The 17,332-nt window shown below is 33.6% G+C and overlaps 1 protein-coding gene across 1 annotated transcript; it reads right to left on the bottom strand.

Moving 5' to 3' along the window:
* Positions 1–20: 20 nt before the first annotated feature.
* Positions 21–827, bottom strand: LOC115875347 (serine/threonine-protein kinase fused-like). The gene is made up of 5 exons (XM_030890769.1): positions 815–827; positions 649–762; positions 448–593; positions 274–386; positions 21–217 (listed from the first exon to the last, which is right to left on the bottom strand). Exons 2-5 carry the CDS (start codon positions 676–678, stop codon positions 21–23), a joined length of 486 nt encoding a protein of 161 aa, XP_030746629.1. The 5' UTR covers positions 679–762; positions 815–827.
* Positions 828–17,332: the final 16,505 nt, after the last annotated feature.

The raw sequence follows: 17,332 nt of genomic DNA on the forward strand, positions 1-17,332 counted from the left end.
GGTAGCCCACTTTGGTTCAGTTACGTATTGCTAGATAACGTTGGCCACTGAATTTGCTCATGTTTAATCATCCTTATTAGATGCAAAATTGAAGAAGTACAAAATGGAGGTGTACCCATTAATAGTTCATAAGTGATACAACCTAATGACCAAAGATCTGCATTATAATCATAAGGTAATTCATCAATTAATTCTGGAGCCATATATAAAGGTGTTCCTACAATTTTAAACCAAATTTTAAAATCAATGGTTGGCTACTACCCATTTTCAGACCTTTTATTGAAGTTAAAACATGCGTTCCTGTACTCATATTTCTTGCAAACCCAAAGTCACATAGTTTTGCACGACTCTTTAGATCTAGTAAAATATTTTGTGGTTTTAAGTCTCTAAAAGATATAATATTTATACAGTTTATACTGCGGTAGAGAACAATTAAATTTCTCAAACCTATGTAAAACTCTATTTGAATGTAAGTAATAAAGTGCTGAAATTAAGTCCCATACAATTTGTTGGACTTTTTCTTCTGACAGATATCCTTCTTTACTTAAAATAGCAGTAAGTTCTCTTGGTGCAAATTCAGTGATAACTACAATCTAAAAAGATTTTTTTTTTATAATTCTAAGTAATGTTTAGATACAAAATACACACTTCATTTTCTGTCTCAAAAGAATCCAACATTTGAATAATATTGGGATGATGCAGATCCCTTTGAATTTCACATTCTCGTCTAAACCCTTTTAACTCTTTTGTAGATCGTCCTCGCTAAAAATTAATAGTTTGGAAAATAGTAATTCATACATAATTCTAAACATACTTTACTGATAACTTTTAAACAGAGGGTTAAGAACAGTAGAAACTTTGAATCATTGCTAAGTACTTGTAAACATCCATAATAGAAAATAACTTTTTAATAATTTATAAAAATATTTTACATTTGAATCAGATATCAGTGATATTTATTTACAAACACTAAACTGAAGTTTCTCTGTTTTTTCTTCTTTTACAAAACGAGTTCTTTCTTAGGAGAAATTGTTTGTTCATTTATCCATATATTCTTCTCTGAGAAAAATTTTAGGCAGTAAAAATCATGTGACATATATATGATCCCAGATGGCAATGTAGTATTTATATTGATAAAGTTCTTAAAAATTTAAAATAATTTATTTAAGTGCAGTTATTTGTTTGTAATTTGGGTAATTTGTTAATATTGTGAATTATTCTTTAAAATAACTATAAACTAATAAAAAACACAAAATACCATCATAAACATATTTTACCACAGAGTAGAATCCATGCTGTTTTTCTTGGCGTTTAATAAAATCACAAATGTCAAATTTTTTATATTTCTTTTGGTTATTCGTTATTTTAAATTATTTTATTTTTTCTGCTATTTAATATTACTACAGTTTAATATGTCTTATAAAGTGGATCCCAAAGAAGTATTAATTTATTTAAATGAAAATCTAGGCTACACAAATGTAACTGCTACTCAGCTAAAGGAATTTATTGTGGGTAAGGGAAAGTTTGATATTAAATCAATAACATATTTATGTATAATATAGATACCTAGTTAATAAACTGCTTCCGAATTTTTAGATCTAAAAAAGCTAATGAAGTATGATAAAAGATATAATATTGAGCGAGAGAATGTTCTGCCAGATCCTGAAGAATCTGAATATTAGAGATGTTCTGAAAAATAAAATGGATTTTACTGCAAACGAGTCAATTTATAATGGTGGGATACAAACAGGATTAAATATTCCATCTGAAAAGCCAACTAATGCAAATGTACTTGATGCACACATAAAATAAACATATTTCTTTTTACATATATATGAGAGTAAAACAAAGAAGAATGTTTTACATGAACACTGTATCCATATTAATGATAATAGTAACTTTCATTCACATAAACAAGATCTTAATAAAGAATCCGACTCTAGTAATTTGCATGGAAATGTCTCTACATTTTCTAGTACACAACCCGTTTCCTCTAGATCTAGTAAGACAAGCGTGAAAGATAAAAAATCTAAAGTATCATGTAAGTAAATTTAGACTTCAAATTTAAAATATATTATGTGTACTATATACATATTTTATGTACTATTTTTTGTGTGTTTAAATTTATTTTTATGAAGTGATGTTTTTATATTACTAGTTATACGACCCACGGTGTCCAAACCTTCATTTAACAAATGTGATCCAGTAGCCTTATATCATCATTATCAATCAGAATGGAAAAAATCTAAAATTCCTGGGCAAGATAAGCGAGAAGATTTAAGGTGGGCAAGCAATTAGGAGAAAGAATGTGTGGTGTCCTTAAAGTGATTTTATAAATTAAATTAAATAAAATACCTATAATATTATTTTTTAGTTGAACTTAAAACAAGAGCAATTAGTAGGAGATGTAGCTCATGTAGATAGCAGACGGATAGTTTTACGTAAACTAAATAAGTTTAAAACAGACAATTTAAAATATATTTTTTAATATATAAGAAATATAAATACGATTTGGGAAATTGTTAAATAAACAATAAGAGTTAAAAGAAAATGCACAATTTTTTTTTTATAAATGCTTTTTATTTTTACTTCCACTTGTTCTAGATATCAGTTTTAACATTTATGAGCTTAGTAACATCAAAATTAATATTATTGATTAACAGAAAGTTTCTTTAATAAACTCATAACCTGCAACAATTTACTTAACCATAGACCACCATAGACTAAAAACTAAAAGAAGATAAATGGTAAAAGAACTAACCCTAAATCGAAGAAACGACGACGGTCGGTATGCGGTCGGTGGTCCGTGTTTCTAAGTTGAGGTTTAGTTTGAGAGATTTTTACAATTTATTTGCAGTTATTTGTTAATATATTTGTGAAGTATTTTCTACTGCATTCTGTTATGGTAAATAAATATATAGTAAATTTACAAATTCATTAATAAATGAGTTGTTTTTAAAGTGTGATCAACTACATTCTAGTACAGAAAACTATAACGGAAAATCACAGCACACTTAATAAGTAGATCGGTAGATCCATAAAATCATAAATGTAAAGGGTAGCTGTCTCTGGTAAAAGGTAGAACTCTAACTATTGAGTTACTAGAATTACCTTTTCTTTTTAAACTAGATACTAGATGGCAGCCTCTGTGACTTGTCTTGCGCGTTTTATAGGTTATATTTGATGATGTACCTCAATCTCTTTGATTTAAAGTTCATGAAAAATGAAAAATATGTTATTGTATATAAAATGATAAAAAATGAAAAAAAATTGAAAAAAGTTAAGTAAAAAATTCATTAAGGGGAGTACAAATATTATTAGTAGAATATAGAATTAGAATACACATACTTTATATCGTTTCCTCAAATTAGATATTATGTGCGCCAAACATATCAAATCATCGTTGAAAGAAAAATTCAATAAAGTCTGCCCAATAATTCAGGGTAGCTTTCCTGACAGACGAGATCCAAAAAACGGCAATTTGGCTGTGAATTAAAATGACAGACAGAACTGTCAGGTCAGAAATTCTCCTGTTGGCCACATTACACAGTGGTGAGTCTTAAATAAGTGCAACATTTTCAGGGTTATATTTCGATCTCTTACAGGAATACGCAGGAGGTTTTTTCGCTACAAAATATGTTAATCATGTATTTTCTTTTTTAGTTTTCTGTATTTGATAACTTTTTGAACTGCCTGTTCACCGCAAATTTTCCCACGGTATAATTCTCTCTTAATCTCTTATTACCATACTCTCATTTTACTCTATGGTTACGGCAATAAAAAGGATGCAAATACAGAAAAATCCGGTGGCTCAAAATTTTTTTTTTTTTCAATTTTTTGAAAAAAAATAACCATTGGGAATTTTTTCAAAAAAAGATCAGAAAAATGGAAAAGTTTGCGGTAAACAGGCAGTTCTAAAAAGTTTTCGAAAAATATACAGGAAAATTTAAAATAAAATGCACGATTTTCAACATCTTTTTATAACGAAAAAAACCTCATAGACGTGTTTCTGAGGTCGAAATAAATAAATAAAATAAATTGTCGCTGCGCTGTCCCTATTGTCCCTGTCCAATTTAAGCAGGGAGGAGAGATTCTTACAGAATACCCCAGGAATGACAAATAACATTTACCTCTGAATTAAAACGACAGACAACTATCACCGCGTCTCTGGTTGTAGAGGTAGAGACTATACAGGGTGGGCCACTGAAAACTTACAATGGCTATAATTTTTAATCCAAAAAAGATATAAAAAAAATAAAAAATACCGTTTCTATAATATCGAGGGGGAATACATATGACGTATTTTTTGAACCACCCCGACCTACCCCTTAAGCGGCACACCTACTCACTTGAAAATCTTAAATGGCAACACCCTACTTGTGACGCCTTTTTGGAAAGCCCATGAAAAATGCTATGATGATTATAAAGTTTTTAGAGTGAAATTGAAAAACTACCTCTTACACGAAAAATTAGATGGACATTAATGAAAAAAGTTATTTTTTTCAGCGTAAGTTACAAATTGGTACCCAGCTCAATGAGGAAAATGAGGTATTTTTCAAACCACCCTGACCAACCCCTAGGCGCCACCCCCTCACTTCTAATCTCATCAATGCCATTTTGAAACCATTGCCATTTTGAAGCTAAAAATAAAAAATGTAGATAATAAAAAAGGCAACACAAAGATGTTTTACTAATCATTCAGCCCAATTTTGCGATGACGCAAATTCTTCCTTATATATTTTTTTACTTTCAACAAACAGGAATCTTAAAACGGTATATCTTTGCGTTTTTGCACTGGAGAAAAATGGTTTAGACTGTGGAAGAAAGAATTCAAATAGTTTTTCTTTATAGTGCTGAAGGTATGTGCTATTTGAGAACGGCCCGTGCTTTCAGTGAGAGAAATCCGGACAGAAACGTAACTAAACTAAAAAAAAACTCCTAACATAAACGTAAGTCACGTTTATGTTAGAGATTTGATTCTAAAGTTTCAAGAAACTGCATGGATCGGTCAAAAATAAAAAATGGACAGGGCCCAGGGTACTGAATGAAGAAATGCAGATGGAAGTTATTCGTCAGGTATCGGTCAATCCAGAAGCATCAGCACGCCAGTTGGCATCAATCACAGGTATACCTCGAACATCTGTCAGAAGAGTATTGAAAATGCATTAATTCCATCCTTACAAAATGAAGATTCTGCAGGAACTTGGCGACGACGATCCAGATAGAAGGATTCAGTTCTGTGAACTAATGACGGAGAAAGTTCGAAGGAAACCTTCATTCACTAAAAATATTTGTTTTAGTGATGAGTGCTCATTTTTTTTAAATGGAAATGTGAATAAGCAGAACTGCAGATACTGGAGCGATGAGAATCCGCATATTGTTTTTGAAGGATACACCCAACATCCCCAAAAGCTCAATGTTTGGTGCGGAATACTAGGCGATTTAAAAAGTCGGTCTCCGGATAAATACGAGTAAAACGCAAATAATGACAAACTTAGTGTTGACACAGAACATTAGAATAGGTGATGCCGACATAAAAGGAACACATATATACAAATATCTCGGGCACGAAATACAAATTGGAAAGAACAACCAGACACACGAGATACAGCGCAGCATAGGTTTGGGTTGGGCTGCTTTTGGCAAACTGCGGGAGACCTTTAAAAGTGATCTACCCATATGCTTGAAGAGGAAAGTTTATGAACAATGCGTCTTGCCGGTAATTACATATGGAGCGGAAACTCTAACATTAACGAAAAAGTCAGCAGAAAATTTAAGAGTAGCCCAGAGAGCCATGGAGAGAACCATGTTTGGAATAACTAAAAGAGACAAAATTCCTAATAACACTATCAGACAAAAAACCAAAATTAAAGACATAGTGGAACACGTAACTCGAATGAAATGGAGATGGGCAGGTCATGTGGCGAGAACATCTAAAGACAGGTGGACTAGAAGATTGTTAGAATGGCGACCTCGAGCAGATAAACGTAGCAGAGGCAGACCACCGACACGCTGGACCGATGATTTAAAGAGGATTGCTGGAAATTGGATGATGACGGCCCAAAATCGAGAGACATGGAGAAAAAAGGAGGAGGCCTACGTTCAGCAGTGGACAACGATTGCTACATGATGATGACTAGGCGATAAAATTATAGGTCCAGTTTTCATCGACGGAAATTTGACTGGTGATGCTTATGTGGAAATGCTGAACAATTTGATAGAGCCAGCCATTGTAAATGAAGTTGAAAATCAAAGAGCTTTGGAAGGAAATTTAACTCTTAATGAAGACGATGGAGAAGATGGAGCCCCTCCGCATTATTCTATTGTCACAAGGCGGTGGTTGGATAGATATTATCCAAGGCAATGGGTTGGCAGAAGGTGTCCAATCGAGTGGCCGCCAAGGTCACCTGATCTCACTCCTTTAGACTTTTTCTTGTGGGGTTACACTAAATCCATAGTCTACATGACAAAACCAGGTTCGTTGCAAGAATTGCGGCAGAGGATAACAGCTGAAGCATGTTGAAATACTCTGAGAGAGACTTATTTCTAAAAAGTGAGAGAAGAATTTGAAAATCGTTTGTACCTAGGGGTGGGCGGGTTGGTTTGTAAAATACCTCATTTTACTCATTGAGCTGGGTACCAATTTTTAACTTATGCTGAAAAAATAACTTTTTTCATTAATGTCCACCTAATTTTTCGTGTAAGGGGTAGTTTTTCAATTTCACTCTAAAAACTTTATGATAATCGTATAGTTTGGTTTAACTTTATGATCATCGTTGGTTTCATGGGCTTTCCAAACAGGCGCCACAAGATATTATAGAAACGGTATTTTTTATTTTTTTGATATCTTTGGTTTTAAAATTATAGCCATTGTAAGTTTTCAGAGGCCCACCCTGTATATAAATGGTGTATTCAGCAATCCATATGTGACTGAGGTAGTTTTTTATAATTTTAACGCAAAAGCGTCTTTTTCTTCCATTTTTGGAATATCATCTGCCCAAATCGTACCTATTCACTCGCTGGACAGACCATACGTCTGATTTCAAGAATTTGACTTGAAAAAGGCAAATTTTGATGTTTTTTCATTTACAATAAAAGCTTTCTATCTCATAAGCTAATCGTCTGGTTGCATCCATTATTTGATGATATTGTTATTTTTCTTTGTGAACATAGCATGATTTGTTGATTACTAATTGATTATGTCTCGGTTTTCTATTAATTTTTGTAATATTTTGCCAGTTCTTGGAAATTATTTTACATCACACACTGTAAGGCGGTTGTTCTTGTATCTCCGATTCCATGGTTAATTTGATTGAGAGTAATGCTCTTGCTGGGGTAAATAAACTGCCTAATGAATTTAGCTTCCTAGTTCTTGATGAAAAATATGTAATTTTGAAGAATATGGTAACTATTAATATAATATTAGTTTCTGTCAATAATTAACTATTTAGGTGCCTAACAGCTGTGAAGGTGTATGCTGGATGTTTGAATAAAAATAGAAAATAGTTATGGCGTTACGAAATTGAGTAATGAACACATTTTAGGATTTACTAGTGCTTATGAAAAGTAACCAGTCTTCTAGGATTCCCCTAGATCATAAAACCATAATAAGTTAAATGATAGATATAGGTGCATATATCAGTTTAAAACGTTCGACAACGTTGTTCGATGTCTATATAGATTCCATTGTTTTCGATCTTCCCATTGCCCTACTTGATTTCTGTCATTCATAGCTTTATGGATTCCTCTATTCAGTTCTTCTGTCTCTTTTCCTTTTAAAATTCAGAATACCTTCCGTTGTTCGTTTTGGCAGTGGTGTTTTTTCATTCGTTGGGCATTGCCGACACAATCAATCAACAAACGACATAAATTACAGATACAAAATGAATTTAGATTTGAGTTAGATTTGAATTTATTTGATTGAGTTAGATTTGAATTTAGATTTGGTGTCGATAGGTTATGGAAAAAGAGCCACTGATGTCAATAGGAAGAAAATGGTTGATCAGACAGAAGTGGACAAGGAAATACCAAAGTTAGTTAATACCAAGGGAAATAAGGCAAACATAATAAGGTCCTCCTACTCTCGGCGCCCGCTCACCAAGGGATAGAAGGCAATGAAAAAACAAACGATCTAGCTAGAAAAGGAGCGAACATTCCACTAACTGGACCTGAACGGCGGAAAAAAGTTAAAACGGAACTGAAGAACCTGGCAGACTCCATCCATAATCTGGAATGGGAATCCTCCAACGGTCTAAGACACTTGAAAAAGTTCCTCAGAACTTACGACAGAGAAAAATCAAAGAGTAACAACAATCTTCGGATTGTCACCGGGTTTTTAACAGGACACTGTCTCCTCAACGAACACCTCAGTAGATTGAAGCTGAGGAACAAAGGCGAATGCAGATGCTGTGGGTAAAATGGGGAAACACCAGAACACATTATCACTGAGTGTGCCGAGACGACAACCGTTCCTATACTCCAGATACTCCTGCCAGGTTCTCTCAGATACTGGCTTTTGTCAAAGCCATGAGACTGTATGATGAGTCATAACTCGTTATAACTCAAGAAAGGGGAACGCACAACGCACAGTAGTAGATCTGTAAGGTCGCGCTGATTAACCCCCTTCTAACATTCTGTATTCTACATATCAAGGGATGATAAACAAAATACCTTACTCACTTTAGGCCTTAGCATCTACAGAAGATGAATTATATAAGATTAAAAAATAATGTTTGTTTTTTCTATTTGCTGATGATCTAGTAGGGTTACCTAAATTTTGTTCCAGAGTGATAGAGGTAGAGAAGAATAAAAAATAATATTAGTAAGATTAATAAAGAAACTTGACCAGTTTCCTATTATTTTAATTATGAAGACTATCTATACATGTTGGCGTTCTAACGGAATGATTTTCGATTGTGGAGATCATTATTGGATTGATATTCAATTCTTAATGAAATTTGCTTTTCATACGGCGGAATTAAAATGAGCTCTGATCTAAAATACGTATGACGTAACTACGGTGAAGAACATACGCCACTGACTCCGGACGACCTTGGGGTTCGTTGAACCTGCATACATAGTCACATAACACAATAATTACCTTGCATATTTATAGCGCACTTTATGGATAGCGTACTGGAGCGAGCATATTAATAGCGAATCTAAAGTTGCAGGAGAAGGTGGTGCTGTGAATGACAATCATTGTCAAGAATTTTAAGTTCTGCATAATTTACTCCTCTTCTTAGACTAAGCTGTTTTATTTATTTTACCAATTTTATACAAATGTAGAGGAAGTTGATTCAATATATAGAAAAAAACATATCTTAATTGGTATATTTTAACATTACGATTACATTACGAAGGTTAACCAAATATTAACTAATAAACCGGGGAAAATTTTGAGAGAGGACATCCAAAAAATGACTGTTAATACAATTACCTGTGAACTAAAATGACAGACACAACTCACTGTCATGGATTCTCTCGTTGGGTAGACCATATTTGGACCATATCATTTTTTAACACTCGTTGATTGAAGAATTACACCGTATTATCGAAAAAAACGGCGCTCAATTGGCTTGGAAATGACAAAAAAGGCGACGATGTGGCTCCGAGGTTATCTTAAGATAGGGTAATATCCGTAGCTCAAATATAGTAGGCCGGACTTCTTGCAGGTGCATATGGTGTTATGATAGCGTTTAAACTTGATATTTCTAGGGTGTTATCTATTGATCCTTAGCTTTATTGTGGAGATAATGAAGTGGAAGTTGCACCACGCTGCACAGTCTTTCCAACCTGGTAAGCCTTATGTGTGGAAAGGAAGAAACAAAAGGTGTATGGGACACACTTACTGCCATATTACTCGCTGACGAGTATTTGACACGGATGGAAAGATGGTTACACAAGGCTTTTCCTTTCATGAGCTTTTTTGTGAGTGAAAAGTATCTCTTAAATGAAAGTGTCAATGAAATCTCTCTTCCGCACTCTAAACATTCAAAAATCTCCTGTTGCCTCTTTACTTTTTGGGTGTCGTTGTTAACTGAGTTTACAATTCTTCTCCATTGCTTTCTATTATTAGCTCAAAATCAAAAAAATTATCACTGTAAAGAAGAGATTTTGGTAGGCGGTTTTCTTGTATCCTGCAAACGTGATCAGCCCATCTTTAGCGAGATTTAGTAATCATGATTTCAGCGCTTTCGCAGCTAGCTTTTTCAAGGACCTATTCGTTTGAGACATGATGATACTATTTGATTCTTAAGAGTTGTCTAAGGTGTCTCTGTTGCAACTTATTTAATGCGTTCATGTGCTGGCGGTATGGCATCCAGGCTTCGCTTCCATATAACATGTTGAGGATTATTTTTATTTAAATATAATAAGTAAATAGTTGAGGATTATTATACTAATTTGGTACTACTGTAAGCTCTTGCTTTTGTGCTCCAGCCACGATTGTAGAAAACCCTCTTTTAATTTCCAGAATGCTCTTGATGTGCTGCCAATTCTGTGCTGAATTTCAGAGTCGATATTGGCCTTCCGAAATCAAACTGCCGAGGCAATTGAATCTCCCCACATATTCCAATAGTTCCTCTCCGATTTTACAGCATTGTTATGATGTTCCGGCGGAGTGCACATGATTTTTGTCTTATCGATGTTCAGCTTAAGGCCCAAAGCCTTATACAGCTTAAGGCCCAAATCAGGTATACCATCGTGGCAAGTGAAACCTTGGGTTGGCGTTTACATGTATAGGAATCGCCATGGCACTAGTAAGTTGGAGAGAGCAAAATGCGAAGTATTTATCGCGACAACCACTTAAGCCGACGCTATATTTCTTGTGCTTGGGAAAATACTTGGCTCTTCTGTCTTTATTCAGTACATCTTATTTTACTAAGCGTGTTAACCGTTGACCGTATACTCTTGGCACGCAAGGCCAGAAATGCTTAAAAATGCGTTCAGCATTTCTCTTTGTAATTTTCACAACGTTTTGCAGCTAGAGCGTAGTCATCAGCGCATTGAAGCCTGAGTCTTTTATGTTGAACACACTGCCGTGCCGCCGTATAATATATCTAATAATCTATTCCTCTTTCTGCAGTTTGCTGTCCATTGCTTTTGAGCTATTTTGATTCCATTTTGCTGATAGTTACTTTATTGCTTGATCAAGTTCTTAGTCTTTTTCTTTGAATATGGCAAACCTTCAGTGTTTGAAAACCTTTTTCCCGTCTGCGTCGGCAAAAGTGGCTGTACGTGCTGAAGGTTGCTTTTCGTGCCGTTACATATAGATTATATTTTTGGTATTCCCCACATGCCGTATATTCGATTACGGGATACTAGACTAAAAATCCGTGTCCGCAACTGGACTAATTTTCAAACCATTTTGTTCTAAAGACTGTTGTAATTGAGTAACCGTAGGACGTCACCATATCCAAGGCAAAATGGTTAAAATCATACTCTACGGAGGCACAAGGTTATGAATAGCATAAGAAATTTGAAATAAATAAGACAGTAAAAAAAAAACAAGAATTTCATGAGAATAAAGGCAAATATAGTTCTTACTACAGTTTTGATATACCTGGTTCGTTTCATAGACATTCTAATGAAAATGTGTTTTAAATTGGTTACCAAATAAGATAAGATAAGCCTACTTGAAGAGAGATTCTTCCCGTAGGACCCAAAATGAAATGTTAATTAGTAAAAGGGAGGCAAGGTAGAAAAATTAGATTTATCCTAAATTCCCTTTCTGGGCCAATACATTTCTCGCATACAAATTCCGGTTTATATTTGAACCATCGTAAAACCATACATAAATGTATGTGTGTTAACATTTATGTGGTAATTAAGTCTTATTGGTCAACGGTTGCGTTTGCTTTTATCACAGTGTATTTAGGTTACACTATAGACTCTTCTCAAGTTTATACTGGTTAGTGAAGAAAGCATTTTAATACAAAAAACATAATGGAAACAGGGGAGTCTCTGAATAACAACGGAAACATATTATAGACGTATCTTCTTTATTTTATTTGAATTTATTTTTTTTTTTTTTTTTTTTTTTTCCAAAAATTTTGATGTGTGTTGAATTACGAGTTTGAATAAATAAATTATAATAATAGCTTCCCATACATAACGTCTATACGCTTTGGGAGTAAGTAAGTACAACTTGCTAAACTATTGTAGATCCGTCAGTGTAGACTGTAGAATACACTCACCGCGACCCTAAAGATCTATTTCAGGTCCCCTTCCTGATTTATAACCATCACATGGATACTTCTCTTTATCAAAATTATGTCATCTTTAGCTAACGCCAAGGTTTTAGACCGCTTCGTTTAAAGCTGTATGTAAACTGAATTTTTGTAGTTGACGAGTCAATGAAAATGGAATTAAGCCGTGAAAATTTTCTCGCAAATTTTCTAAGACTGTTTTCTCAACAAGAATGCCTTGCTGAGTTGGTTTCTGTTTTCGGCAATAAAGCATCGACAATTTCTCATTGGCATGGAGAATATAAACGTGGACGTAAGGTTTTAACGTGGATGACCAAGAACAGGTCCACCAACAACGGCAATCACCCAGAAAAACGTCGATACTGTACGTAAGTTGGGGACAAGAGAAGATCGACATGTTACATATCATGAAATTGAAGCATCATTGGGCATTTCAAGATTTCAATTCAAAAATTGTACATGAATTTTCTAATAATAAAATTAGCTTCCGTTGGATACCGCATTTGTTGACAGAAGAGCAGAATGCAATTAGAGTCAATTGCTGTCAATAAACTCACACGGGCTTAACGCAGGAAACCCAAAAAATATATACAGTATTGTCAATCGGTGATGAGTCCTGGTGTTTGGGTGTTCTGAGATGAATCAAAACCAACGAAAGTTAACTGGTCTCTCGAAGTGTTTCTAAATACAGCTTTATTGTACAAAAGCCGTAGCCAGCTTCATCGACAAAACATTTAAAAATAAAACAAAAGCACAAAAAATATCAAAAATTCAATAATCGAGTACTTGACTTTTCAAGCGACTTCAATAATGAAGCGATCGCTCGATTCAAATATCGCCTGCATTTAAAATACGGTTTTTCGCCCGTCGCTTGTTGTGGTTGTACTTGTAACGCCAAGCAGTAAGTTACGTGCGCAGAGCACATATTATTCTAGCGATGAATGGCAAGTAGCAAGCGACGAGCCATTCGCTTGATCGCTTGATTTAGTTTATTTCAAAGCATTGTCCATGTAGGTCGTAAAATTTTGTCACCAAATACGCAACGGATAACGTCGTATAAATTTGCTATCTGAAATGTATAAAGGAATTTTCGCTCGAGTTATACCATCACTATTTTAAAGCAAGAAAACATCGAATTGTTGGACCATCCTCTATACATTCATAGACAAAGCACTTAAAAACAAACAAAAGCACAAAAATATAGAAATAATAAAAATATCATACAGTACAAATCATAAAAAGATGATGGCGCCATATTTGTCTCAAAAGCGAATCATGTGGCAATAATTCCTTTGCAAGATCAAAGAACTGTTACTGCTGATTGGTACATATCTATTTGTTTGTTTGAGGTAATCATGAGTTTTGAAAATCAAACCTCAAATCCACGAATGATCCCTCCAATTAAGATAATGTAAAGTCTCTACTAATACTGAAAAACAATTGAATTTTTAAAAGAAGAAAACATAGTATTGTTGGACCATCGTCCATACAGTCTCGACCTAACGACTTTTTTACTCTTCCAAAAATTCAGAATAAACTGCGTGGTCAAAGGTTCCAGTCCCTAAAATATCCAGTCAGCCTCTTCAAAAACTCAATTTATGAAGGTACTAACAAGCAAGTGGAATAATTGATTTCAGAATTGGTTCCGCCAGATGCAAAAATGCATTTCCTTTTCATGGAGAATAATTTTCGATACCGTTTGATAAAGAGTTATCCCGTAGTTTAAAAAAAAATATAAGGTTTGTTCCAAACAGCATTTCGGGATCATTTCGAAATCGTACTCGAATACTCGAATCGGTTTTCTTGCACTTTATTAGCATGCGTGACGAATAGTTTCGTGACGGAGCAAAAAGTATCAACGTTAGAACGCTTTGTGGATTGTTAAGTGTCAAGCGTGCGTGGTATCGATCGGTTTTTTGTTTTTATTTCTTGTTTAAAATTTCATAACATAACCCTGGCTATTTTGTTTGTAAATTTGCATTAATAATAATTATTATTTTTGAAATGGAGAATCAGAATCCAGTAATTGTTGGTAAATGTTGTTTCAACTGTTTCAACTAACGCACACGTATTCGAATTCGTAAAAAATAACCAAGATAGAAGCATCAGCGGCACGCCGGACCAGAAGATCCCTGTCAATATGCTTTAATGCGCAAGTCAAGTGACGGTTCTGCGGCGGGTTGGAACAAACCTATAGACAAAAGACAACCCTCGTACAATGTATATTATCTACATAAATAAAATAAAAATATTTATTTTGAATTTTTCATAGGGATGCTAGTAAAATAACGTTGTACACAGAGTTGTCATGTTACACTACATTCCCCTGGTTTCCATATAACCATCAAATATAAATCTTCATTCTAATAGTGCAGCATACCTAATTTTATAACTTTTCACATTTAAAGCGACTACATTCCATTTTACCATACCTTAAAAATTTCGTATTATTAGGTTTATGTGAGCATTCCGGCACCACAGATAGGTACTATGTCTGAAAAATTCATACATATTTAATAGAGTTGTTTTTATATCACTTAATTTGTTATACTAGGCTTTTATAAAAGTAAATTTATCTCATATTATGTAATTAATTATTTAAATTTTTTTTTTTTTTTTTTTTTTTTTTTTTTTGTTTTTAATAATTATTTAGTAATTTTTATTCTTTGGAATTTTTTTTTTTTTTCAATGAAGTTTAATGTTGAAGTTTCAGTATTTTTTATTGCTTCAATTACTATAAGTTTTTTTATAAACTTAGTGTTCGTTCGTGAGTAAGAATAAAAACGTGTCCAAATTAAATTGAGAACAACTTCAAGTGGCGCAAGCGTGAAGGTTCAGAGGAAATTGAGATAATTTTGTCGTTTTAAATGTGAAATGGAGGACAGGAGGACAAATGGAGAACATTTTTGTAAAACATAACAATAAAAAAAATAAAAAAAAAAAAAAAAAAAAAAAAAAATTTCAAAAAAACATTTTATCACAATGACGTTTTACTAAAAGTTTTTTGTATTGAGAATAATTTAACAAATTTATATTTTTTTTTTTTATGAAAAAGAAAGAAATGCTTTCATGTCCATATACATCACACATATAAGATTGCATATACGGGATAGGTAATGGTGGTAAACTTACTTATTATATTAAATAACATAAAATGAGAATATAAAGAAAATTGTAACCAAAAAAATTAATAAGCAATAAAAGAACAAAAATCCCAGACATTCAGCGTAAATTTAATTAAATGATATGTAGTACTTTAACTTAAATTGAAACAGAAAGACAGTCAAAGCTGGAGTGGGTCTACTACCATTGTAAGCTGAATAGGCCTCTAAAGCTAATGGGATTGATCTCGGGATTGACGGACGAAGCTATGTGTAGGTTCGGCCAATCTGAAGAAGAAACGGCAGAACACGTTTTATGTCGGTGCGACAGCCTGGCAAATGTGAGGTTCTCGGTAATAGGCAATGCGAGCTACATGGAGAATTCGATCTCCAATTAGCTAGACTTTGTGAAAATGCTAGGACTGAATAATGTAACCTAAGGATCAGAAGAGGACAACAATATATATGAGAGGGTCGCAGTGGCAGTGGATCACGCCGATGGTTACCTCTAGGAATCTAATGTAATCTCTACTTAAATATTAGCACTACCCCTCCGACTCAATACCTCATAAGCGTAACAAAATTTGATTTTATTTTCAAACTTCAAAAAAGAGCAGTTCGATATTTATTGGGACTGAACAGTAGAACTCACTGCCAGAATTTCTTTAAAAATTTCCAAATACTGACTCTTCCTTCTTTATTCATTTTTGAATCCGTTTGTTTAATCCGGAAGCACATATTTGCTATTCCCGTAAGGCCATCTTACCACTATCCACTTAGGAATGCGGAGCACGATCTTAATCTGCCAACCCCGAGTTCAGAACTAGTTAAAGGCTCAATACTGTACAATGCCAAAAAATGTACAATCATCTGCCTTTGAATATCAAGTCGCTTTCATTCTTTCCCGCATTTCCCAAAGCTCTGAAATCATACTCACTGGAGGGAATCTTATATGCGATAAACGACATTTTTGTTGATGTTTAATCATGCACAATTTTGAATTTTGAAATTTTGATCATCTCACACACGTCGAGTATTTATTGTTTTATAACTCTTAAAATTATATCCATATACAATTTTCCTGTTGTAAAACTTTATTAATACGCCTTTTGTGTGTTCTGCAATGTCCATGTATGTTCTATTTGTAATTTTAATGACTTAAATTTTTTTGAATTGTATGATTTGTATTGTATATTTTTTATTATTTGTATATTTTTTTTTGCTGTTGTTTATTTTGTAAATGCTGTGTCGATGAAGCTATTTTGGCTTTTGCACAATAAAGTGTCATTTATTATTTATTTATTTATTATCTTTGTATAATTAGCAATTTTTTAATTTTGCTAACGTAATTTTTAGTAAATGTTGAGACAATGATGATTGTCATTCCCCAGCCGTCTTTGACGCTGTTTTTTTCGGTCATACGGTATAATATGGTGATAATAAATTAATAATAATTTTTAATAAACTAAATCATTTCTAAAAAGAGTTACCAAACATACCGTAGAAGGTATAATATGGTATTATTTATACCGTGTATGATAGTATAATCAGAAAGGCTCCGGGGTCATTGTTCTCAACCCAAAAGCGGCAGTATCGTCAGTAGGTCAGTAGTTCATAACAACAGCCTACTCATCGATTGTCTATTATATTTTAGATTCCCACATAAAGACGTTTTTTTTATATAGCTCGTGAAAAGCGATGCTTTTTCACGCGATGCTGCCGCTTTAGGGTCAGTTCGCTATATGCACCGTCGAAAAACGACCCATAGGGATATCCCGAATCATCGACCCATAAAAATATCGATATAATATATGTATCAACGATATTTAATTTTGATTAGTTTGAAATTGTGAATGACTAGATCATACTTTCACCTTAATCCTAATCGACTTTAATCCTACTACTAACATTAGCCCTAGTACTATATTAAGGTCCTAAGAAATATATATTAGCCTAAAATGATGGTTGACATGAGTTAAAAAAAAAACAGGTGCCACATTTCTTAGGTAGACATTAAAGACA

Source organism: Sitophilus oryzae, unplaced genomic scaffold (assembly GCF_002938485.1).
Source record: "Sitophilus oryzae breed Bouriz unplaced genomic scaffold, Soryzae_2.0 scaffold_1375_pilon_pilon, whole genome shotgun sequence".
NCBI lineage: Eukaryota > Metazoa > Arthropoda > Insecta > Coleoptera > Curculionidae > Sitophilus > Sitophilus oryzae.

Coding starts and splice junctions, on each gene's coding strand:
- LOC115875347 (XM_030890769.1), bottom strand. CDS start 678: ATGTTGGATTCTTTTGAGACAGAAAATGAA. Junction 387..447: donor TCAAATAGAGTTTTACATAG/GTTTGAGAAATT, acceptor TATATCTTTTAG/AGACTTAAAACCACAAAATA. Junction 218..273: donor TGTTTTAACTTCAATAAAAG/GTCTGAAAATGG, acceptor TTAAAATTGTAG/GAACACCTTTATATATGGCT.